Source organism: Coregonus lavaretus (genome assembly GCF_964263955.1).
Source record: "Coregonus lavaretus genome assembly, chromosome: 15".
Classification (NCBI taxonomy): domain Eukaryota; kingdom Metazoa; phylum Chordata; class Actinopteri; order Salmoniformes; family Salmonidae; genus Coregonus; species Coregonus lavaretus.
Window position 1 is genome coordinate 6772178 of NC_140002.1, and position 26029 is coordinate 6798206.

The 26029-nt window shown below is 45.0% G+C and overlaps 1 protein-coding gene across 1 annotated transcript in view; it reads left to right on the top strand.

The window, feature by feature from the left end:
* Nucleotides 1-26029, top strand: part of LOC311142440 (folliculin-interacting protein 1-like) — a 47125-nt gene that overhangs the window by 4318 nt on the left and 16778 nt on the right. The window contains exons 2-8 of the mRNA XM_084178087.1: nt 17787-17916; nt 20312-20452; nt 20703-20803; nt 22281-22355; nt 23093-23184; nt 23765-23848; nt 24868-24939. Of these exons, the coding sequence (XP_084034213.1) occupies nt 17787-17916; nt 20312-20452; nt 20703-20803; nt 22281-22355; nt 23093-23184; nt 23765-23848; nt 24868-24939 (695 nt within the window). The remainder of the gene's footprint in view (nt 1-17786; nt 17917-20311; nt 20453-20702; nt 20804-22280; nt 22356-23092; nt 23185-23764; nt 23849-24867; nt 24940-26029) is intronic.

The following is a 26029-nucleotide window of genomic DNA, read 5'->3' on the forward strand; positions in this document are numbered from 1 at the left end:
ATGCAAAATATTTTTTATTGTGAAACAAACAAGAAATAAGACCAAAAAACAACTTGAGCGTACATAACTATTCACCCCCCCCAAAGTCAATACTTTGTAGAGCCACTTTTTGCAGCAATTACAGCTGCAAGTCTCTTGGGGTATGTCTCTATAAGCTTGACACATCTAGCCACTGGGATTTTTGCCCATTCTTCAAGGCAAAACTGCTCCAGCTCCTTCAAGTTGGATGGGTTCTGCTGGTGTACAGCAATCTTTTCCTTGATGGTCAAAAAGCTCAATTTTAGTCTCATCTTCCATATGTTTGGGGAGTCTCCCACATGCCTTTTGGCGAACACCAAACGTGTTTGCTTATTTTTTTCTTTAAGCAATGTCTATTTTCTGGCCACTCTTCCGTAAAGCCCAGCTCTGTGGAGTGTACAGCTTAAAGTGGTCCTATGGAAAAATACTCCAATCTCTGCTGTGGAGCTTTGCAGCTCCTTCAGGGTTATCTTTGGTCTCTTTGTTGCCTCTCTGATTAATGCCCTCCTTGCCTGGTCCATGAGTTTTGGTGGGTGGCCCTCTCTTGGCAGGTTTGTTGTGGTGCCATATTATTTCCATTTTTTTATAATGGATTTAATGGTGCTCCGTGGGATGTTCAAAGTTTCAGATATTTTTTTATAACCCAACCCTGATCTATACTTCTCCACAATTTTGTCCCTGACCTGTTTGGAGAGCTCCTTGGTCTTGGTGCCGCTTGCTTGGTGGTGCCCCTTGCTTAGTGGTGTTGCAGACTCTGGGGCCTTTCAGAACAGGTGTGTGTATATATACAGTGGGGAGAACAAGTATTTGATACACTGCCGATTTTGCATGTTTTCCTACTTACAAAGCATGTAGAGGTCTGTATTTGTTATCATAGGTACACTTCAACTGTGAGAGACGGAATCTAAAACAAAAATCAAGAAAATCACATTGTATGATTTTTAAGTAATTAATTTGCATTTTATTGCATGACATAAGTATTTGATACATCAGAAAAGCAGAACTTAATACTTGGTACAGAAACCTTTGTTTGCAATTACAGAGACCATACGTTTCCTGTAGGTCTTGACCAGGTTTGCACACACTGCAGCAGGGATTTTGGCCCACTCCTCCATACAGACCTTCTCCAGATCCTTCAGGTTTCGGGGCTGTCGCTGGGCAATATGGACTTTCAGCTCCCTCCAAAGATTTTCTATTGGGTTCAGGTCTGGAGACTGGCTAGGCCACTCCAGGACCTTGAGATGCTTCTTACGGAGCCACTCCTTAGTTTCCCTGGCTGTGTGTTTTGGGTCGTTGTCATGCTGGAAGACCCAGCCACGACCCATCTTCAATGCTCTTACTGAGGGAAGGAGGTTGTTGGCCAAGATCTCGCGATACATGGCCCCATCCATCCTCCCCTCAATACGGTGCAGTCGTCCTGTCCCCTTTGCAGAAAAGCATCCCCAAAGAATGATGTTTCCACCTCCATGCTTCATGGTTGGGATGGTGTTCTTGGGGTTGTACTCATCCTTCTTCCTCCAAACACGGCGAGTGGAGTTTAGACCAAAAAGCTCTATTTTTGTCTCATCAGACCACATGACCTTCTCCCATTCCTCCTCTGGATCATCCAGATGGTCATTGGCAAACTTCAGACGGGCCTGGACATGCGCTGGCTTGAGCAGGGGGACCTTGCGTGCACTGCAGGATTTTAATCCATGACGGCGTAGTGTGTTACTAATGGTTTTCTTTGAGACTGTGGTCCCAGCTCTCTTCAGGTCATTGACCAGGTCCTGCCGTGTAGTTCTGGGCTGATCCCTCACCTTCCTCATGATCATTGATGCCCCACAAGGTGAGATCTTGCATGGAGATCCAGACCGAGGGTGATTGACCGTCATCTTGAACTTCTTCCATTTTCTAATAATTGCGCCAACAGTTGTTGCCTTCTCGCCAAGCTGCTTGCCTATTGTCCTGTAGCCCATCTCAGCCTTGTGCAGGTCTACAATTCTATCCCTGATGTCCTTACACAGCTCTCTGGTCATGGCCATTGTGGAGAGGTTGGAGTCTGTTTGATTGAGTGTGTGGACAAGTGTCTTTTTATACAGGTGCAGTTAATACAGGTAATGAGTGGAGAACAGGAGGGCTTCTTAAAGAAAAACTAACAGGTCTGTGAGAGCCGGAATTCTTACTGGTTGGTAGGTGATCAAATACTTATGTCATGCAATAAAATGCTAATTAATTACCTAAAAATCATACAATGTGATTTTCTGGATTTTTGTTTTAGATTTTGTCTCTCACAGTTGAAGTGTACTACCTATGATAAAAATTACAGACCTCTACATGCTTTGTAAGTAGGAAAACCTGCAAAATCGGCAGTGTATCAAATACTTGTTCTCCCCACTGTATATACTGAGATCATGTGACAGATCATGTGACACTTAGATTACACACAGGTGGACTTTATTTAAATAATTATGTGACTTCTGAAGGTTGCACCAGATCTTATTTAGGGGCTTCATAGCAATGCAAATTGCTATGAACATATGCACGCACTACTTTCCGTTATTTATTTTTCAGAATTTGTTGAAATAAGTTATTTTTTTCATTTCACTTCAACAATTTGGACTATTTTGTGTGTGTACATTACATGAAATCCAAATAAAAATCAATTTCAATTACAGGTTGTAATGCAACAACATTTTGGGACTATGTCAACAATGGACTAATGAAACAAATACCCAAATATATTTTCCTTTAACTTAGGGCTGTCCCCGACCAAAAAATAATAATTGGTCGACTGGAAGTTCTGTTCTTTTGACCAATTGATTGGTCCCCCCCAAAAATTGTGTATTTTTTCATATATAGACCCACCCTATGTGTTTTAATAAAATAAACTACCCTACCGTTCAAAAGTTTGGGGTCATTTAGACATTTCCTTTTTTTCGAAAGAAAAGCTTTTTTTTTTGTCCATTAAAATAACATCAAATTGATCAGAAATACATTGTAGACATTGTTAATGTTGTAAATGGCTATTGTAGCTGGAAACAGCAGATTTTTTTATGGAATATCTACATAGGCGTACAGAGGCCCATTATCAGCAACCATCAGTCCTGTGTTCCAATGGCACGTTGTGTTTGCTAATCCAAGTTTATCATGTTAAAAGGCTAATTGATCATTAGAAAACCCTTTTGCCGCTTCATTAAATAGTACCCGCAAAATGGATAGAAAAATTGCTTTTCTTTCGAAAACAAGGACATTTCTAAGTGACCCCAAACTTTTGAACGGTAGTGTATATAATATTTGTTACTGCTCAACTAAAACAATCTCGGTCGACCAACAGCCTAACGACAAAACAATCGACCAGTCGACTAATTTGGGTCAGCCTTACTTTAACTTTACTAAAACAGAGGAGGGGAGCCACTTTGTTCATTTAGCAGATTGCCCCTTTTTAATTGAAAGACTAGCCTATTAATCAGCCTGTTTGTGTGAGATTTAGGCTATCAAATGTACAGTTGTGTAACCTACTAGGCCTATTTCTGGAACTATTCTATGCTCTGTTAGTTAGCAGCACAATCAGGGTTTCTTCATAAACCACATCAAAGCCTTTGAAAAGCTGGTTTTTGAAGTGTACCTGCATTTATTCTTGATTTTAATGTAACTCTCAATTCTAACCCTGGTTTTAATGCTAACTTTCCAAGAGGTTGTCTCCCAAAAGGCACCATATTCCCTATATAGGCTAGTGCACTACTTTTGACTAGAGTCCTATGGGCCCTGGTCAGAGGTAGTGAACTGCAAAGGGAATGGGAGCTATTTGGGACGCAGAGAGTTATGGAACACGGCTTGTGGTATCAATAATGCTAGGTAGCCAGCCTATCCCCGAACGAACTTTACCAGAACGCCTTTGGTTTGGTGTGTTTATCACCGCTAATACTGCTTTTGCATAATAGGGCCGTGGTACCGGCAGTCTCCTTTTTGTGTGGTGTTGCTGGGTGTGGACAATTACAGCAGGAATCAGATTATGAATCATGTTTGATGTTACACTCCACAGACTGATATGAAAACTTTAAAGGCCTATCAGAATGTAATCTAGCCCTAACCTATTTAGGAGACAGAGTCCCATATCATAGATGGTGTGAGGTGGCAGTGTTATCTTTAGACATCAGCACACTGACACAGTGCGGAGTTTGTGGGATTATCAAATCTAACCAGAAAATGCGCTATTACACTGGCTGCGTCCCAAATGTCACCCTATTCCCTAGTGCATTACTTTTGACCAGAGCCCTCTGGTTGTGCACTAGAAAAGGGAATAGGGTGACATTTTGGGATGGAACCACAGTCGCCTGATTGCCTACTTTCTTTCTCAGCGAGTGAGACTGTCAATGTTGTAGGAGCTTTTATACCGCATTTCTAATTAGGATTTACTCCAGTGTTTTACCCAAAATACTGACTTTTCCTTTTCCATCTATGCGGGCCGGCACCCGTGTCTCAATGGGCCATGGCTCCAGCTGACCTGCTCTAACTTGGAGCCAAGGCCCGTGTAGCTCAGTTGGTAGAGCATGGCGTTTGCAACGTCAGGGTTGTGGGTTCAATTCCCACAGGGGGCCAGTATGAAAATGTATGCACTCACTAAACTGTAAGTCGCTCTGGATCTGCTAAATGACAAAACAATTAAAAAGGCATGGCCACTGGTACCTTTCAGCTTCCATTTACATAACAATGGATAACTGTGAACTTAAACACCTTCTCACAAAGCAACAGTCTTGAATGATGCAGATGTTGTTGATCTGCTCGCCACAAATCTTTAGTGTCTAGAAAATAACCAGAGCTGCAAAGATAAACCGAAAATTACCGACGACGACATTGCCCTTCTCTTACCGCAGCATTTTGCTTAGGTCGGTAATTTTTGCAGATTCCTGCGGAAAAAAATACAATCTAAAACCAATATTTGGTCAAAAGTAATAGCCTATGCATTATGTTGATTCCTGCTATGAAAGTATCTGCCTGTCCCTGTTTTGCTGTCGGATGCTGTGTGACCGAGACAATCTCACTCCCTTTCCCCACTGTGAGCACAGAGGAGGGAGAGATGCGTTCTGATAAGCACAAGCATATGACCATAGCTCAAAATGCAATTGCGGGACAAAGACGGTTTTCAAAGCAACTATTGTTGTTCTAAACTCAGCAAAAACAGAAATGTCCTCTCACTGTCAACTGCGTTTATTTTCAGCAAACTTAACATGTGTAAATATTTGTATGAACATAACAAGATTCAACAACTGAGACATAAACTGAACAAGTTCCACATACATGTGAGTAACAGAAATTAAATAATGTGTCCTTAAAACAAAGGGTGGGTCAAAATCAAAAGTAACAGTCAGTATCTGGTGTGGCCATCAGCTGCATTAAGTACTGCAGTGCATCTCCTCCTCATGGACTGCACCAGATTTGCCAGTTCTTGCTGTGAGTTGTTACCCCACTCTTCCACCAAGGCACCTGCAAGTTCCCAGACATTTCTGGGGGGAATGGCCCAAGCCCTCACCCTCTGATCCAACAGGTCCCAGATGTGCTCAATGGGATTGAGGTCCGGGCTCTTCGCTGGCCATAGCAGAACACTGACATTCATGTCTTGCTAGAAATCACGTACAGAATGAGCAGTATGGCTGGTGGCATTGTCATGCTGGAGGGTCATGTCAGGATGAGCCTGCAGGAAGGGTACCACATGAGGGAGGAGGATGTCTTCCCTGTAACGGACAGGGTTAAGATTGCCTGCAATGACAACAAGCTCAGTCCGATGATGCTGTGACACACCGCCCCAGACCATGATGAACCCTCCACCTCCAAGTTGATCCCACTCCAGAGTACAGGCCTCGGTGTAATGCTCATTCCTTCGACGATAAACGCAAAGCTGACCATCACCCCTGGTGAGACAAAACCGTGACTTGTCAGTGAAGAGTAATCCCGCCTGTATTACTGCAACTTGCTGTTGGCTGGGCTCCCTGCCTGTGCCATTAAACCCCTTCAACTTATCCAGAACGCTGCAGCCCGTCTGGTGTTCAACCTTCCCAAGTTCTCTCATGTCACCCGCTCCTCCGCACACTCCACTGGCTTCCAGTTGAAGCTCGCATCTACTACAAAACCATGGTGCTTGCCTACGGAGCTGTGAGGGGAACGGCACCTCCTTACATTCAGGATTAGACCCTACACCCAAACGAGGGCACTACGTTCATCCACCTCTGGCCTGCTAGCTCCCCTACCTCTACGGAAGCACAGTTCCCGCTCAGCCCAGTCAAAGCTATTTGCTGCTCTGGCACCCCAATGGTGGAACAAGCTCCCCCACGACGCCAGGACAGCAGAGTCACTGACCACCTTCTGGAGACACTTGAAACCCTACCTCTTTTAAGGAATACCTGGAATAGAATAACAGTAATCCTTCTACCCAACCCCCCATAAATTAAAAAAAAAAAAAAGTAGTTGTCCCACTGGCTATCCTAAGTTGAATGCACCAATTTGTAAGTCGCTCTGGATAAGAGCGTCTGCTAAATGACTTAAATTGAAATGTAAAATGTAAGAGCACTTTTTGCCAGTCCTGTCTGGTCCAGCGACGGTGGGTGTGTGCCCATAGGCGACATTGTTGCCGGTGATGTCTTGCAACAGGCCTGCAAGCCCTCAGTCCAGCCTCTCTCAGCCTATTGTGGATAGTCTGTGCACTGATGGAGGGATTGTGCGTTGCTGGTGTAACTCAGGCAGTTGTTGTTGCCATCCTGTACCTGTCCCGCATGTGTGATGTTCGGATGTACCGATCCTGTGCAGGTGTTGTTTCACGTGGTCTGCCACTGCGAGGCCGATCAGCTGTCCGCCCTGTCTCTCTGTAGCGCTGTCTTAGACATCTCACAGTACGGACATTGCAATTTATTGCCCTGGTCACATCTGCAGTCCTCATGCCTCCTTGCAGCATGCCTAAGGCACTTTCACGCAGATGAGCAGGGACCCTGGGCATCTTTCTTTGGAGTTTTTCAGAGTCAGTAGAAAGGCCTCTTTAGTGTCCTACGTTTTCATAACTGTGACCTTAATTGCCTACCGTCTGCAAGCTGTTAGTGTCTTAACGACCGTTCCACAGGAGCATGTTCATTAATTGTTTATGGTTCATTGAACAAGCATGGGAAAGTGTTTAAACCCTTTACAATGAAGATCTGTGAAGTTATTTGGAATTTTACAAATTATCTTTGAAAGACAGGTTCCTGAAAAAGGGATGTTTCTTTTTTTTGCTAAATTTAGTTACAGAGAGGAGAGTCACAGCTTTCTGTGAGTATACAATTTATTTTTCACCTTTTTGTTTTCTCACCATGTAGGAATAATTGATTATTCTATCTAGCAACAAGATCATATTTATAGTTGGCAATCTAGCTAAGTGGTTTGAGTTCCTACTTCCTCAGGTGGTGAATAATAGAGCCTAGGCCCCTCAAACTCAACTCTGGACCTCTAAACCAGTTCCACTGTGTTTTTTTCATTGTTCCCCTCTAATCAGGGACAGATTTAGGCTGGGACACCAGGTGGGTGAAATTAATCAGCAGGTACAACAGAGAACCAGCAGTCGCCTTCAGACCTCGTAGGGCAGGGGTTTCAAACTCATTCCATGGAGGGCCTAGTGTCTGCTGGTTTTTGGTTTTTCCTTTCAATTAAGACCTAGACGACCAGGTGAGGGGAGTTCCTTACTAATTATTGACCTTCATTTATCAATCAAGTCCAAGGGAAGAGCGAAAACTCGCAGACACTCGGCCATCCGTGGAATGAATTTGACACGTGTCGTAGGGTAAGGGTAAGAGTCCCCTGTAGCTCAGTTGGTAGAGCATGGCGCTTGCAACGCCAGGGTTGTGGGTTCGTTTCCCACGGGGGGCCAGTATGAAAATGTATGCATTCACTTAACTGTAAGTCGCTCTGGATAAGAGTGTCTGCTAAATGACTAAAATGTACAATGTAAATACCCCTGGCCTGGGCCAGTAGGTCTATGCACAAATATGTCAGCAAATTCATCCCTGAAGAGCCACAAATAAATCTGATCATTCTGGATCCTATTTTGACAGGTTGCACATCAAAATATCAATCATGCATTCCCTGGATATGTTAGATGAAATAGCTTACTTTTTTAATCATAGGCTATACCATCTCCGTTGTCTGTCTTGGCACCCCAAAAATGTTTTCACTAACTGTCCATAAAAAGTGTTGATCCTTATCGAGCAAAATAGTTACATTTGTCCATATCGCCCAGCTTTAACAGTAACACTAGAGCTTACATAAACATAAAACAATGCCCTCTGGTGTGGGGTAAATCTAAAAGGAAAAGAAACATAGACGGGTTGGTTATTCAGCAATAAAACCAAAACAGACAGGTTTGGCTGAGATTGTTGATAACATTAGTGCTGAGTAGTGCTTTTTGAGGTCGGTTTTGTTGGATTTCGGTTTTGATAATTTTTGAAAAATATGAAATGGCACTATGCATTATGTGGGTTGAATACTGTAACAAAACAGAATAAAACAATTAAAAGTCTGATGATGGTAGTGACTGCCCATGTACTGCTTATCACTTATTAACCATCATTTATTCACATTACTTTAATAGTATATTTCACTTGTATATATTACATTTGTTTTATTTGATGACTTCATTATTTCACTCCAAGTCATCTCATCTCTATAGAGCTGCTGTCTATGCTGTCTGACAAAATCACTATTTGAGTAGTTCTTATGACTGCTGAATGCCAACTATTAATCACTTAGATCATGTATTTTCCATGTAGAGATACCTCTTGATCACGCATTCTTCTGCCTCCTCTCTCTCTCTCTGTGTCTGCCCCACACTAACATAATGTAGCAGACGTTAAAGAAACACACAGACCGGACAAGTAGGTGCGCAATGGATTATGGTCATTGTAGTTAATGACCATGCTTTCTGCTCTGAACTACAGTCGTGGTCAAAAGTTTTGATAATGACACAAGTATTGGTCTTCACAAAGTTCGCTGCTTCAGTGTTATGATATTTTTGTCAGATGTTACTATGGTATACTGAAGTATAATTACACGCATTCCATAAGTGTCAAAGGCTTTTGTTGACAATTACATTACGTTTATGCAAAGAGTCAATATTTACAGTGTTGACCCTTCTTTTTCAAGACCTCTGCAATCCGCCCTGGCATGCTGTCAATTAACTTCTGGGCCACATCCTGACTGATGGCAGCCCATTCCTGCATAATCAATGCTTGGATTTTGTCAGAATTTGTGGGTTTTTGTTTGTCCACCCGCCTCTTGAGGATCGACCACAAGTTCTCAATGGGTTTAAGGTCTGGGGAGTTTCCTGGCCATGGACACAAAATGTCGATGTTTTGTTCCCCGAGCCACTTAGTTATCACTTTTGCCTTATGGCAAGGTGCTCCATCATGCTGGAAAAGGAATTGTTCCTCACCAAACAGTTCTTGGATGGTTGGGAGAAGTTGCTCGCAGAGGATGTGTTGGTACCATTCTTTATTCATGGCTGTGTTCTTAGGCAAAATTGTGAGTGAGCCCACTCCCTTGGCTGAGAAGCAACCCCACACATGAATGGTCTCAGGATGCTTTACTGTTGGCATGGCACAGGACTGAAGGTAGCGCTTACCTTGTATTCTCCGGACAAGGTGTTTTCCGGATGCCCCAAACAATCGGAAAGGGGATTCATCAGAGAAAATGACTTTACCCCAGTCCTCAGCAGTCCAATCCCTGTACCTTTTGCAGAATATCAGTCTGTCCCTGATGTTTTTCCTGGAGAGAAGTGGCTTCTTTGCTGCCCTTCTTGACACCAGGCCATCCTCCAAAAGTCTTCACCTCACTGTGCGTGCAGATGCACTCACACCTGCCTGCTGATTTGATATTTTAGTCATTTTAGCAGACACTCTTATCCAGAGTGCATACATTTTCATACTGGCCCCCCGTGGGAAACGAATCCACAACCCTGGCATTGCAAGCGCCATGCTCTACCAACTGAGCTACAGGGGACTGTAGCTGCCATTCCTGAGCAAGCTCTGCACTGGTGGTGCCCCGATCCCGCAGCTGAATCAACTTTAGGAGATGGTCCTGGCGCTTGCTGGACTTTCTTGGGCGCCCTGAAGCCTTCTTCACAACAATTGAACCTCTCTCTTGATGATCCGATAAATGGTTGATTTAGGTGCAATCTTACTAGCAGCAATATCCTTGCCTGTGAAGCCCTTTTTGTGCAAAGCAATGACGGCACGTGTTTCCTTGCAGGTAACCATGGTTAACAGAGGAAGAACAATGATTTCAAGCACCACCCTCCTTTTTAAAGCTTCCAGTCTGTTATTCTAACTCAATCAGCATGACCGAGTGATCTCCAGCCTTGTCCTCGTCAACACTCTCACCTGTGTTAACGAGATAATCACTGACATGATGGCAGCTGGTCCTTTTGTGGCAGGGCTGAAATGCAGTGGAAATGTTTTTTTTGGGATTAAGTTCATTTTCATGGCAAAGAGGGACTTTGCAATTAATTGCAATTCATCTGATCACTCTTCATGACATTCTGGAGTATATGCAAATTGCCATCATGAAAAATGAGGCAGCAGACTTTGTGAAAATTTATATTTGTGTCATTCTCAAAACTCTTGACCACGACTGTATGTAGAATATTGGCCTGTTGTAAACTACAACTCCTAACTACATCGCACAGTTCAGGCTTGATCTGATTTATCGCTAGTAAAAATGGCACAATATGCGCATTGAGCTCAGAGGAAAAAAAACCAGAATGAAATGAAATTCAAATAATTGAACCGACATTGGTCAATTCGTTGTTTTAAAAAAGGAAAAAAATCAGTTCTTGCTCAGCACTATAACATAGAATAACTTTATTTTCCCCAGAGAGAATGTTAGTTTGGCAAGTCTGATAAGATGCCTAAAGCACTGGAGGTTGGTGGCACCTTAATTGGGGAGGATGGGCTCATGGTAATGGCTGGAGCGGAATAGGTGAAATGGTATCAACTACGTCTAACACATGGTTTCCATGTGTTTGATTCCATTTGCTCCGTTCCAGCCATTATTATGAGCCGTCCTCCTCTGCAGCCTCCACTGGCGTAAAGTAAACACATTACACAACATTCTTACACACACTCGCCATGGAGCAGAATCCACTCCGTCATAGACACACAGACCTTGGGTTTATGGTTTCCTCTGGATTCCTATCCATTGAACAATCAGTGGTTGAACATGGTTGGCCTAGGGATGTGGATGTGATGTCATCCACACACTCATGGATCATGTGACTCATTAGATCATGTGAGTGTGGAATGCAGAAGTGAGTGCTCACCTGGCTGAAACCAAGGAAACACAACAGGTTGTCGGTCAGGTGTCTCAGTGAGCCAGCCATGGTAGGGCCGTCGGAAGAAACTGTTTAGTAGTATCCAGTCATTCCTGTTGTCAAAGAAAGTAAATAGATGTTGACTTGAACATTTTGAAGCTTGTGTGTGTTTAGCATCTTCTGACTTGTCTGAGGTTGTGAGAGACTGGAGAGAGGGTTCCCACTTCCTCCAGTGCCCTCTGACCCTGTCCCAGAGAGAGGGGTTTCACATCTTGACACACTCTTCGAGGGGTCACACACACACACACACACACACACTCTTTTATTTGTAGTAGGGGTCAGTGTTGTCAATGTACCAGAATTCTGACTTCGATACCAGGTTTAGTATCACTAGTCTACCAACAATACCAAAACAATACCACAACAAACAAACAGGCTTATTAGCCAAAGTCATATAGAGTGGGACTTGATCCAGCCAGATAAACTCAGCTACTGCTCTGTTCAATCGTTGGGCATCTTTTGAGTTCAATATCATTACATTTGAACAAGTATTCTTGTATTTTTTTAAAGACAACCATGTATCTATTAATGAATCAATTGTACAAATCTAACTACAAAACAACAATGATAATCATTTATTTGAATGGACAATTTCTTGATAAACTGGGTAAATCAAGATGTAGCCTATTCACAATACAGGTGAATGCATATTATTCAATAGGAGTGTGGTGCATGCATTGAGTTATTGAGCTTGTTTTAGCTGATTTCATGGGGCTACAGATTACGAACAATCCCTTCCATTTTTGGACTTATTTTATTGGCAACTGCTAGGAGAATATATTATTTTATTGTACTGATCAACAATTGCATTGACGCAATCTCTTTTATAAAAGTGTGTGCTGTCTCTTTAGGAAAGTGATGATGTCATTAGCGAGGCAGAACGTGGCTGTGGAATCTGACTTTTTGGCTATGGATCAGCATTGAAAGTTGTGACAAGCATTGAAATCAGTATATTTTGCGTTATAGTTAGCATATTATCACAAGCAAAGTACTAGGGTAGTGAATTGATGTTTGCTTCAGCTGTGAACTAGCAAGGAAAGTTAGCCTACATTTAATTAAAGCTGAAAGCTACCGGTATCGTCTTGCATTGTGAAAGTGTTCTAGCCCATATGGCCATTGTTTTGCGAACAGTAATGAACAGTTTCAACACTTTTACATGCCGTGTTGCGTTATTCAAGTGTGTTCATAACAATGATTTGAGGAAGTGGAGCAGGCACTTGTCTCTTCGCGCTATAAAGGGGGTGTGCTAATAGACTTGATCCTCTCAATCACGTGAGACACATTTGACAGAAGTACCGAACATGACAAATTCTAGTACCGAACAGTATTATAATTTTTGGGGTATCGAAAAGTACCAACATTTCGGTATACCGTGCAAAACTAGTAGGGGTTTGTGTGTGTTGCCCACAGATCCAGTTGCTGTGTGTTTGACTGTGTTGGAGTGGACAATGAGGAGGGGTAAGCAGGTGTCCTCTTTCACCCACAAGAAAGCGTGATTAGGCTATTCTAGCCAACAGTGTCCTAAAGCAGGGTTTAATTTTCAGCCCAGAGTGTTATAATATAGCCTAGCTGGCTCGGCTCACTGGAATAGTACCCGCTGTGGATTCAAAAACGACCCCCACCATCAGACGTAGGAAAAGCGTCACAGCTTAGGTTGATTATTTATGGAACATAATGGTGCTTTCAAGATAACTGGGAACTCTGAAAAAAACAATGTCAAATCATGATGTCAATGATCTTTAGGTCGGAAAGTCGGAGCTCTAGAAAGATGTCAGAGTTTCCGACTTGGAATTCCGAGTTCGATGACCGTTCAAAATATTTTTCCCCAGTCAGAGCTCGTCCCCCCCCTCCCCAAGTTCCCTGTTGCCTTGAATGCTCGGAAGTCGGACATTTCCAAGTTCCCAGTTGTCTTGAACGCTCGCAAGTTGGAGATTTCCAAGTTCCCAGTTGTTTTGAACGTCATAAGTACACGGTCACACAGTGTGCCAATGGCCTGAGTAGCACGTGCCAGTCCGGTGGGAGGGAGGGCTGTTTGAGGTCACAGAGAGGAGGACAGATTATTCCCTGTAAAGTCCTCCAGTGTAGAGCTCTGCCGGTCTCTTTCTTCAGTTTCAGAGGGGGACAAGACGCCCGCCCAGTGGTCAGTGCCTGGATGCCTTTGTCCAGGCGCTGTCCAGCACAGCGCAAAGATCACCTGACAGTCTCATGTTGTTGTGTGCATTTAGTTCAGCGCTATACTTAGCCACACTCTGGGGGAGAGAGGGGGGAAGACTGTCAGACGCACAATGATGCCCAGGTACCCAGTAATATTTACCCAGTTTGCTGCTTATTGCATGCATCGTTATTGTGGGGTTTTTGTGATACTGTTTTAGGCTTTGACTGTGTTGGATTTGAATGTGGTTAGAATTCCTAACTGGAGGGTATTTTCAGGTTCACAGAGAGAGCTGCAGAGTGTGTGTGTTGTGCTTGGATCTACTCGTTTTTCAGCGGTGGTGCTATAGATTATCACAATTAGCAAGGGGGGGGGGGGGGGGTTGAGTGCATTACTACTAGCGGAGGCCAGCGAGTTCCAGTCATTTAGCCAATGACTATCCATTTAAAAGCAAGAAGAAGTGTGTATATATAAAGACATGTTTTTTACAGCGGCTGCTGCTAAATGAATATAGGAGAGACAGTGGTGTAAATGTGCTGCAATGTTATGCAACTTAATGTGGTGGAGATTTACTGCTCTGACGGCTTAGAGTTGCTTCTTTATTTGGAACCAGTGTTTACCGCCTTTTAGTCAAAGGCTGTCTGTCTTCTGTAATTTTTAGTGAGTTTACTTTGGCACTGCAGGGCTCCGGCTCACACATTGCTTATTTGTAGCTCTGATTGATAGACTTGATCTATAAGGAAATTGTTGTTGTTATTACGAAGGCGAACTAGTAGTACATTTTAAACAATCATAAACTTAGGGAGAGATAGAGAAACACTTGTATGCTTTGAGAGATGGCTTCTACAAGGAAATGAATGTTGTTTCTAGGCCTTTTGTGTAGGCTCTTTATAGGCTCAGTCCTAATGGAGGTCAGTGCTGCTGTATGTAACAGTCTTGTAGTCATGTGCTGATATTTTTATGAATGGCTCTGCTGATGTCTGACTGTCACAGGGTCTGTTTCCTTGTTTCTCCTCTCTCTCTCTCCTTGGTTCAATGATACAAAGTTCTTAAACTGCTCCACCTTCTCCTCTGCTGACTTCTGCTCTGATAAGAGAGTGCTGATTCGACTCAATTGAGTATCCTAGCTGCTGAAATGATTTGCAAAGCTTGTTTTGTTTTTATAGTCTGTTTGTTAGGCTGAATCGTATTACTCCCAAGGTTATATGAGAAGATGGCTATCAAAGCAGCGTGCTGAGCAGTAATAACGTGGTCTTGAAACATTGACAGGGGCTCTAGGCTGGCGGGACTGTCATTGGATCCCATAATGTAGGCTGTACAGTATTTACGTCACACTGCCTAAAACTGAAGGCCATAGTGAGACTAGTTGGATATGAATAGCCTAATGTGTGTTGGTGACAAATCTGTTCTTCATCCGTCAGTGAATACCTCATGCATGCCTCAGAGCGGACATCATTGATGACTTAGTTGTCTGGGGGGAATAGGTTTCTGAACAGATGGAGCTATGGAAAACCTGGGCTGTCTCAGGCTGCGTCCCAATTCAGACCCCAGAGCAGAGCAGAGGTCAAAAGTAGTGCACTATATAGGGAATAGGGTGCCACTTGGGATGCAGGCAGAGTGTTTGACTAGCTATTCTGCTCTGCTCTCTACAATTGGGATGGGAGTATTCTTGGCCTGCCTTTAGAATGCTGATTCATCCCAGGGTAGGCCTCATGGACAAGTCTGGAACTTTGGTGTCCTTTACTGAGTCCAAGGATGATGACTAGGCTTCATGTACGGTACCATCACCTTATTTGCTTTCTAGCCTTAATTTCTTGAATCTTGTTTTTTGTTAATCTGCTTGATTAGTGCTGTCATTGAGTGAAGGTTTGATGATGGGGACATAAAGGGAATATTGTACCCAGATAATTGTGACGCTGAATCAAGTTGAATAATATATAGCCATTATGTGTTAGGCTAATAATGGGGCGGCAGGTAGCTTAGTGGTTAAGAGCGTTGTGCCAGTAACCAAAAGGTCGCTGGTTCTAATCCCCGCGCCAACTAGGTGAAAAATCTGTCGATGTGCCCTTGAGCAAGGCACTTAACCCTAATTGCTCCTGTCAGTCGCTCTGGATAAGAGCGTCTGCTAAATGACTAAAATGTAAATATGTTTTGAACAATTTTGAGATGAGCAATCAGCAATGGAGAATTTGATTTAAAAGTTCCTTCATCAATCAAATGTATTTATAAAAACCTTTTTACATCAGCAGATGTCACAATGTGCTTTATACAGAAACCCAACCTAAAACCCCAAAGAGCAAGCACTGCAGATGTAGAAGCATGGTGGCTAGGAAAAACTCCCTAGAAAGGCAGGAACCTAGGAAGAAACCTAGAGAGGAATCAGGCTCTGAGGGGTGGAGATCATTCTTCAAGATGTTCAAACGCTCATAGATGACCAGCAGTGTCAAATAATAATCACAGTGGTTATGAAGGGTGCACCAGGTCAGCACCTCAGGAGTAAATGTCAGTTGGCTTTTCATAGCCGAGCATTCAGAGGTCGAGACAGCAGGTGCGGTAGAGCGAGAGAGAGGGTCAAAACAGCAGGTCCGGAATAAGGTAGCAAGTCCGGTGAACAGGTCTGGATTCCATAGCCGCTTGCAGAAAAGCAAAAACTGGATCAGCAATACGAGCAGGTGGACTGGGACAGCCAGGAGTCGCCAGGCCAGGTAGTCCTGAAGCATGGTCTTAGGGCTCAGGTCCTCCGGGATGGGAGAGGGAGCGAGAGAGAGATGGGAGAATTAGAGGGAGCATACTTAAGACCACACAGGACACCAGATAAGACAGGAGAAATACACCAGATAGGACAGACTGACCCTAGCCACCCCGGCACATAGACTATTGCAGCATAGATACTGGGGACTGAGACGGGGGGCTTTAGACTCTAGGCTTAATAAGAACTAATCACACGGCTGGTGGTGTGGTGGAGGCTGGTGGGTGGCCATAGCTGTCTCTGCTCCCCCCTGTGGTGGAGGCTGGTGGGTGGCCATAGCTGTCTCTGCTCCCCTCTGTGGTGGAGGATAGTGGGTGACCATAGCTGTCTCTGCTCCCCCCCTGTGGTGGAGGATAGTGGGTGACCATAGCTGTGTCTGCTCCCCCCTGTGGTGGAGGATAGTGGGTGACCATAGCTGTCTCTGCTCCCCCCCTGTGGTGGAGGATAGTGGGTGACCATAGCTGTGTCTGCTCCCCCCTGTGGTGGAGGATAGTGGGTGGCCATAGCTGTCTCTGCTCCCCCCTGTGGTGGAGGCTGGTGGGTGGCCATAGCTGTCTCTGCTCCCCTCTGTGGTGGAGGATAGTGGGTGACCATAGCTGTCTCTGCTCCCCCCCTGTGGTGGAGGATAGTGGGTGACCATAGCTGTGTCTGCTCCCCCCTGTGGTGGAGGATAGTGGGTGACCATAGCTGTCTCTGCTCCCCCCTGTGGTGGAGGATAGTGGGTGACCATAGCTGTGTCTGCTCCCCCCTGTGGTGGAGGATAGTGGGTGGCCATAGCTGTCTCTGCTCCCCCCTGTGGTGGAGGCTGGTGGGTGGCCATAGCTGTCTCTGCTCCCCTCTGTGTTGGAGGATAGTGGGTGACCATAGCTGTCTCTGCTCCCCCCTGTGGTGGAGGATAGTGGGTGGCCATAGCTGTCTCTGCTCCCCCCTGTGGTGGAGGATAGTGGGTGACCATAGCTGTCTCTGCTCCCCCCTGTGGTGGAGGATAGTGGGTGACCATAGCTGTCTCTGCTCCCCTCTGTGTTGGAGGATAGTGGGTGACCATAGCTGTCTCTGCTCCCCCCTGTGGTGGAGGATAGTGGGTGACCATAGCCGTCTCTCGTCCCCATCAGGCAGGCGACGGTATGATGGATGGAATGGCAGCAATGGCACGACGACCCAAAGGGCTGACGACCCAAAAGGCTGACGACCCAAAGGGCTGACGACCCAAAGGGCTGACGGATTAAGAGTTTATTAACCAACTGTCAGTCCATCACTGTCACCTCGCTTTACATTTTATGATTATTCATACTTATGTAACCAGACCCAGTTTCATTTGATGGCCTTTGCTACTTTGACTGTGTGAGGACAGGTCTGACTGGGGAATGTCTGTCTCGACGTGCTGTTGATGTTTTGGGAGTTTGACAGTTTTAGTAGAAGGTCTACATTCATTGCTAGTAGTGCCAACGTGGTCATATGCTTCATCCTTGTGTCCTCTATCCTCCCTCCTTTTCTCTCTCCAGCTGGTCATCCCCACAGCTGGACCCTAGCCAGATCAGATTGATACTGTACCAAGACTGTGAGCGACGGGGGAGAAATGTCCTCTTCGACTCCAGTGCCAAAAAGAGGAGCGCGGAGGATGCCCCTGCTTCGGTGAGTGACACTGGGGTGAGGGATAAGTGTGACTGACTGACGGGGGTGTTTTATGGGGATGTACACCACAGTGTGGGGGAAATAGGAAATGCTGTCTAGAGCTACTCCTGTGGCTATATTAAAGAGGGCTTGACTGGTTTGAACTGGAGCTCAGATCTCCAATAATAATGGCATCAGCTGACACCCGCCACTGATGTGTAAGCATACTTCCAGACTCACATGACCACAGTCTCTGTGACTGACTCCCTCTCTCAAGTCTTCAGCCCTTTTGTAATTGTGCTGTCATGGGTTACTTGCTGCAATCTACTGTGGTGTTGACAAATAGAATGTGTGCATTTACTTTAACCTGTTCTAAATCCTTGTTGTACATGTTAGGATTAGAAAGCAATAAGTTTAATGGATAAGGGCCATCATTAGCTATGCCTGTCTATTCAACAAGTGTGTCCTATGTTTGTCATTGCCAAGCAATGCATTTCTGCAGCATGGTTAACGTGAAGTCTGACCCCTAGCACATCATGCTTTATTGCCTGATATTGTTTCTCCCTAGAGAGGGGGAGAGCAAGCTAGAGAGAGAGGGGGAGCGCAAGCCTCGAGAGAGAGAAGGGGAGAGCAAGCCTCGAGAGAGAAGGGGAGAGCAAGCCTTGAGAGAGAAGGGGAGAGCAAGCCTTGAGAGAGAAGGGGAGAGCAAGCCTCGAGAGAGAGAAGGGGAGAGCAAGCCTCAGAGAGAAGGGGAGAGCAAGCCTCAGAGAGAAGGGGAGAGCAAGCCTCAGAGAGAAGGGGAGAGCAAGCTAGGGATAGAAGGGGAGAGCAAGCTAGGGATAGAAGGGGAGAGCAAGCTAGGGAGAGAAGGGGAGAGAAAGCTAGAGAGAGAAGGGGAGAGCAAGCTAGAGAGAGAAGGGGAGAGCAAGTTAGAGAGAGAAGGGGAGAGCAAGCTAGAGAGAGAAGGGGAGAGCAAGCTAGAGAGAGAAGGGGAGAGCAAGCTAGAGAGAGAAGGGGAGAGCAAGCTAGAGAGAGAAGGGGAGAGCAAGCTAGAGAGAGAAGGGGAGAGCAAGCTAGAGAGAGAAGGGGAGAGCAAGCTAGAGAGAGAAGGGGAGAGCAAGCTAGAGAGAGAAGGGGAGAGCAAGCTAGAGAGAGAAGCAAGCTAGAGAGAGAAGGGGAGAGCAAGCTAGAGAGAGTGAGCAAGCTGGGGGGGGAGCAATGAGGTAGTGCAAGCTAGAGAGAGGGGTAGCAGAGCTAGAGGGAGAGCAATGAGAGGGAGGTAGTTCCAGCTCGCAAGTTCCTGAGGAAGTCCTATGACAGCCATTCACATGTTCCAGGCCTTTTTGTTCTCTATCGGGGCAGGCCAGACATTTGTTTGATGCGAGCCATTACCATAGCAAAGCAAGGCACGCAGTCCACAAAAGCATTCCAGTGCAATATAGGGTGCCATTCTCTGGCACATCACATGGGGGAAAGCAGATTGGAGTTTAGTTTGTATGGATTTGTGACTAACGGATAGAACATTGTATGCTCTGACATCAATCATCTCATATCAAGAGGTAAAGAAAGCCTGTGTAAATACTGTATGTTGGTTGTGTTTGCTTAGAAATACGAGACAGAGGCCTGATTTGTTATTTTTGTATTTTTATTACTTCACTAACATATTTAGTTTCTTCCAAACTAGTGCACTCAATACACTGTATTTAAGTGATGTAGGCCTATAACATAAAGCATTAACAGAACAACGTTTTAGTTGCTATACGGTCATATTATTTGCGGATATATTGTACTGTTACACACACTAGGAATGCAACAGTATATGTAAGAATACTGTGTGCCCTAAATACATATAGTACACTGCAAAATATATGCAGCATTAGTGTTTAAAGATCAGAAAACAGCTCAAATCCTAGGACAGAGACTATATGCCTATTCTTTATGTGATAGGCGTGACTAAACACTCGTTACCTGGTGACTCACCCTGAATTTAATTCCGCTGCTCTATCGATCACTACATACATTGTCTGAAACTGCCATCCTAGAAGTCGTTTGTGACTTCAAAATGAGGAGCATTGTTTACAGAAATTAATCAGCGATTGGAGTCTCTAATGAATCAAGAGTATCAAAGTTGTTAACGCCATCATGTAGGCCGGCGCTGGCCCAACCCATCGGTTTCTGGGACAAATCAGAATGGTCAGAATGTGTTCGCATTCTAGAACTCGTCAAGGAAGGAGGCAAATCCAGACTCATCGTGGAGAAGAAACGTCACTTTTGCCGGAGCAATGTAAAAGGGTAGCCAGTCAAAAACACTTGCACCAACATCCCAAATAGTGAAACTAGAGAAACTCCTATGCTAGGACCAGGGCCATATTCTACATATGTGAATGTGTTATTTGTGTGGTCTTCCCCACAGCAGAAGATGTGCAGTAGCGAGGCCCAGGTAAAGATGTATGGGAAGTGCTGCCAGCTGAGGCCTACAGCGGGCAGCTCCAACTCTCTGGACAGCTCCTGCGCCTCCGAGCCCCGGGAACCCAGGGAACAAGGGCTGCGCTTCCAGGTGAGAACGTAGTGTGTGATAGAGGGTGCACTTGGACCAAAGCCTGTTTTAGAATGGGAAGTTTCATTGATAGATGAGCTCTCTTGTACATCTCTATGAGTGAGAACAGTCCCTATATCATGATCAAACGACCCTCAAAACCTATTATGTCAGTCCCGTTCCACCTTCTTCACCCTCTCTCTTCACCTGCTCTCTGTTCTCCACCTCCTTTCCCTCTCTCCCCCTCTCCCCCTCCTCTCCTGTGTCTCAGGGGTTGCGGTGTTCATCTGACGCCAACATGTTGGGGGAGATGATGTTTGGCTCGGTGGCCATGAGCTACAAGGGCTCCACACTCAAGATCCACCAGATACGGTGAGATCCAGGGAACAAGGCAAGAGGGGGAGGGAAGTCAGTTACAGTTAGTATGTCAGGATTTCCGTTAGCCGGTAATAGCCGTTTTTTGACAAAAAATTATAATATGAAAAGCCGATTTAAATAAAATTGACGCCGGCCAATTGTAAAAAATAAAAATAAAATCCCATTGCGAAATAATGCATTTTAGCCTGTTCATTGATTGAAATACCGGTCGATGTAGCGTGAGAGCTGCTGCTACAGCTCATCAAACAGCTGTTTGTTGCTGCTGGAGTGAAACGTGTGCTTTTCATAAGCCCAATCATTGCACAACAGTTCTAAATGTAATCACGTGTTAAAAACAATGGCCACAATTAAAAATGGCTACTAAATGTATTTGTATTTTTCAACTGGTAATTGAAGTGTGCTTCCCATTCAAGTGCATAGGCAGCTAGGCAGGCTTCAGTGTGTCATACACAACTTTGCAATGAGCTGGAGGCAGTATTCATTTTGAAAACGTATACTTAATTTTTTGAAACCTGAACGTTTCACTACATATTATGTCTTACCTTGCTTCAAAGTAGCCTAGCCAAAATCCAACCAAACGTACAGGAAATTATTTTATGCCATTGAAACCAGTAGCCTATTTCTCTCCTGTTCTATTGGTTTTGTAATCAACTTTTTTTTAAATTGTCCAGTAGCCAAAGGCACAATTCTAGTCATATTATCAACCCATGCTAGTTGTTGCATCTTTAAATCTCCCCTCTTTCTAAATTTTGAATGGATATTTTCATCGGTTTCATGAAACCGCTCACATGTGCGGTGTGCTTTTGACAAAGGTTTTCCCGCTAATTGCATTATGGAACGAACATTCTGAATTTGAAGCTAAACGTTCTGATCTGTTGCATGAGCCTCATTGCTTTCTAACGTTTTTTGGATGTAGCCGAGGCCTACTGGTTGTATGAATTTGGGATCTATCGTCCCACAACTGTCCCAGAGTGTTTGGAATATACTTTTTATTTCTCGCACAGAACGACAAGCTGACCAATAGAATAGGTAAACTTTTCTACTATAGTGGAAAGTAGATTGACATAGGCTAGTGATTTTGCTGTTCATTGTTGGCTGAGGAAAATGCTGTTGCATCCTCGAGTTGCATGTTCTTTTAAGATTAAATGCTAAATGTGATTTCTGTCATCCTGAGCACTGTGGGTGGATGCCCTAATCAGGTTATGCACCCAATGCAAATTGGCCCGGGAAATTTCTTTAATGTCCAGTAAAATGTAAATGCTGCGTGTCAAATGTTCAGCGCCACATTTTCCTAACGGAAACCCTGCAGTCTGTCCTACACAGCACTTTGAAGCAGAGATCAGAGAAATGTATACATCAGTTGTCCTGATGTGATGTCATTATTACACTTAAATACATAACACACGTCAGGAGCACCAAGTCATCGTGACTTTGTTTTCTCCCCCTTTCTCCCTCCCTTGTCTGTCCACAGGTCACCCCCTCAGCTGATGCTGAGTAAAGTGTTTACAGCCCGAACAGGGAGCAGTGTCTATGGCAGCCTTAACACGTAAGCCCTACTACCACACTCTGCCCTCACCCCTCCTTCGCTTTCTCTCTCTCCTTTCTAAACCTGCTCTCTCTCCTTTCTAAACCTGCTCTCTCTCCTTTCTAAACCTGCTCTCTCCTTTCTAAACCTGCGCTCTCGCTCTCTCTCCTTTCTAAACCTGCGCTCTCGCTCTCTCTCCTTTCTAAACCTGCTCTCTCGTTTCTAAACCTGCTCTCTCGTGCTCTCTCTTTTCTAAACCTGCTCTCTCGCGCTCTCTCCTTTCTAAACCTGCTCTCTCTCCTTTCTAAACCTGCTCTCTCGTGCTCTCTCTTTTCTAAACCTGCTCTCTCTTTTCTAAACCTGCTCTCTCGCGCTCTCTCCTTTCTAAACCTGCTCTCTCCTTTCTAAACCTGCTCTCTCATGCTCTCTCCTTTCTAAACCTGCTCTCTTTCCTTTCTAAACCTGCTCTCTCATGCTCTCTCCTTTCTAAACCTGCTCTCTTTCCTTTCTAAACCTGCTCTCTCCTTTCTAAACCTGCGCTCTCGCTCTCTCTCCTTTCTAAACCTGCTCTCTCGCTCTCTCTCCTTTCTAAACCTGCTCTCTCTCCTTTCTAAACCTGCTCTCTCTCCTTTCTAAACCTGCTCTCTCTCCTTTCTAAACCTGCTCTCTCTCTAACTTTCTTCTCCTCTTTCTATTCTTGATATCAATCTCTCCTGATACCCTTTGAACCTGTGCCGTTGTCTTTGTGCTCCTGGCAGACTGCAAGACAGCCTGGAGTTCATGGGTCAGGACCCCAATGCTTTGAGGCCGGATCAGAACACTGTGACCAACGGCCTCCTGGGGAACATAGGTAACCACAACAACAACTACAGACAGGACCACAGCACTACAGTACAACTGACTGGCACATAAAGGACACGAATGGATATATATTGTACATATCAGCACCTATGCCATTTCAGTTATTTTGGTAGTACTGAAGCACCGTTTTGTTTAACTTGTTTAATTTATCGTTTTATTCATGTATATACTGTATGTTATCTGTGTTGCAAATCCTTGTCAGACACTGACTATCTTTGTAAGTTTGTTACGTGTGAATTGACTTGAATTGAATCCAGGTGTATTCTCCAGGCACATTTTTTGTGTGTTCTTTTCCCTCTTTAACGTCCATTTCAGGACAACCTGAAGCAGTTTGGGACCACAATGAAAAAGATCTGATGTGAAAAGATCTGATGTGATTGCTCAAAAGACCAATTAGTGGAAAAAATATCAGAATTGGGCTGCCTGTCCCAAACTGCCTCAGGTTGTCCCCTCTCTCCGTCGGGTTGGGGTGTGTACGTTATATTTGACCTCCTGCTTCACTACTAACCGTGGTTCATGTCCTGTTTTGTTTTGCTTGTCTCTTCTCCCCATCCGTTTGTGCTGCGCAGGTTTCTCTCAGCTCTGCAGCCCGCGCCGGGCCTTCTCTGAGCAGGGCCCTCTCCGCCTCATCAAGAGTGCCTCTTTCTTTTCAGGTTTGCAGTGTGCTCGTGTGCAGTTGCATGCTCGTGTACATACATTGCATGTGTCTGCAAGTGTACTACGGGCATGCTCAATATCTGCTTTAGAGTGCTTGCTGCTGGTTGTTGTACTCCCTACTGTCCTCACTGCCTCCTTCCATCACTCCTTCCCACACACCTTCCATCACTCCTTCCCACACATCTTCCATCACTCCTTCCCACACACCTTCCCTCACTCCTTCCCATCCTCCTTCCATCACTCCTTCCCACCCTCCGTACCATAATCTATCCATCCCCCCATCTCCCCTCCCTCCCTCCCTCCCTCCCTCCCTCCCTCCCTCCCTCCCTCCCTCCCTCCCTACCATAACCTGGTGACAGGGGTGGTGATTTCGGTAAATAGCTTCCATGCAGCCCTCTGTAAGCCACAGCTCTGTGGCACGGCATGTAGCTCTTCAGTTATGCAATAGTGGAATGCTCATTAGGTCGCAGGCCAGGGTGGGCGGGGCACAGACACTTTGCAGCAAAGCTAGTGTTGATTTGACCGTAAATCATATCAACAGGACAACACCAAATGGTGCCTTTGCAACACATGCAAATGAAGGGTTTGCGGTTTCTGCACTCGTAAACTATAGCGTGAACATTCATTTTGTAATTTTGCCTATTGTGTGTTAACGAGATGTTAAGTACATCTGAGAACATACAAGCGTACATGTTGTTTGTTGTGTATTGCCGATGCTGCACCTTCTTCAACAGAGTGGCGTTAGAGTGAACAACACACCACTGTACTATAGTAGAGGGCCAGCACCTGCTTATGGTTTTGCCTGTAGGAAGTGTCTTGCACTGTGGTGGTATGTCATTTGTGGACTTGATCATTGTGAAATGAATGTTCGGTGGTGGTGAAGGTGGCCCCATGCTTTGAGAGTGGTGGTGGGAAAAGCACTCGCACCCCTCCCTGCTTGGGCTCCTCAGTATTGCTGAGCTGAGTCGTTCCTGATCTGTTTCTCAGTCTTTCCCCTCCTGTCTCTCTCCTGCAGGCCACAGTAACCCCATGGACATGCCGTGCAGAAGCCTGTACGACGAGAGAGACAGCGGTATCGCCAGATCAGGTAATGACTCTTAACTAAATCCAAGATTGGCCTCTCTAGACACCCTCCACTCATACTAAGCCTTCTTTGTGTCTCTGAGATGATGCAACTAGGTGAGCAGGTTTTTAGCACTAGATTCACCTCAGTGTGTTCTCTCTCGCTGAACCATCTCTTAACAAGAGGGATGCAACTAATCGGTTTAGATGAAACCCTATTCTACTGGGTCACGGCTGCAGACCAGTCAGCTCCACACAGCATTCCTTCTCTTCAAGGTCAAACTGGAGTGAGAGTGACACCAGGACAGTGGTCCATAGGGCTCTGGTCAAAAGTAGATCACTATGTAGGGCGTTAGGGTGCCATTTGGGACACCAGCTTATCCCTCCTCTGTAATGATGGCACAGCGGAGACGTTTACGGACACACCTTTCCATTGACCCCGCTGCCAGAGTTTAGCCCTCCTCCGTCCTCTATAGGGGTGTGGAGGAGAGAGAGGTGCTGGAAAACCTTGTGCAGTGGAAACTGACCCCCAGCCCTTGCATCGCCGGCATGAGGGGAATCTCACTTTCTGTTGAACACCCGCGTCACATGCATATGCTTAAATATAGCAGCTCCCAAAACCCGGTACTAGTAAATTAAGTTCTAATTTGGTCCCCTCTCGTCTCCCACACAGACACACACACACACACACACACACACTCTCCTTCAACTCCTCCTATACCCATACGCCTCCCCTAGTCATCAATCACCCACACATTTGGCGTCCCTTCATTGAGCTATGCCTACACGACGACAACGTGAGCAGCATACACCCTCCACATACAGTTGAAGTCTGAAGTTTACATACACCTTAGCCAAATACATTTAACCTCAGTTTTTCACAATTCCTGACATTTAATCCTAGTGAATATTCCCTGTCTTAGGTCAGTTAGGATCACCACTTAATATTAAGAATGTGAAATGTCAGAATAATAGTTGAGAGAATTATTTATTTCAGCTTTTATTTATTTTATCACATTCCCAGTGGGTCAGAAGTGTACATACACTCAATTAGTATTTGGTAGCATTGCTTTAAATTGTTTAACTTGGGTCAAACGTTTCGGGTAGCCTTCCAC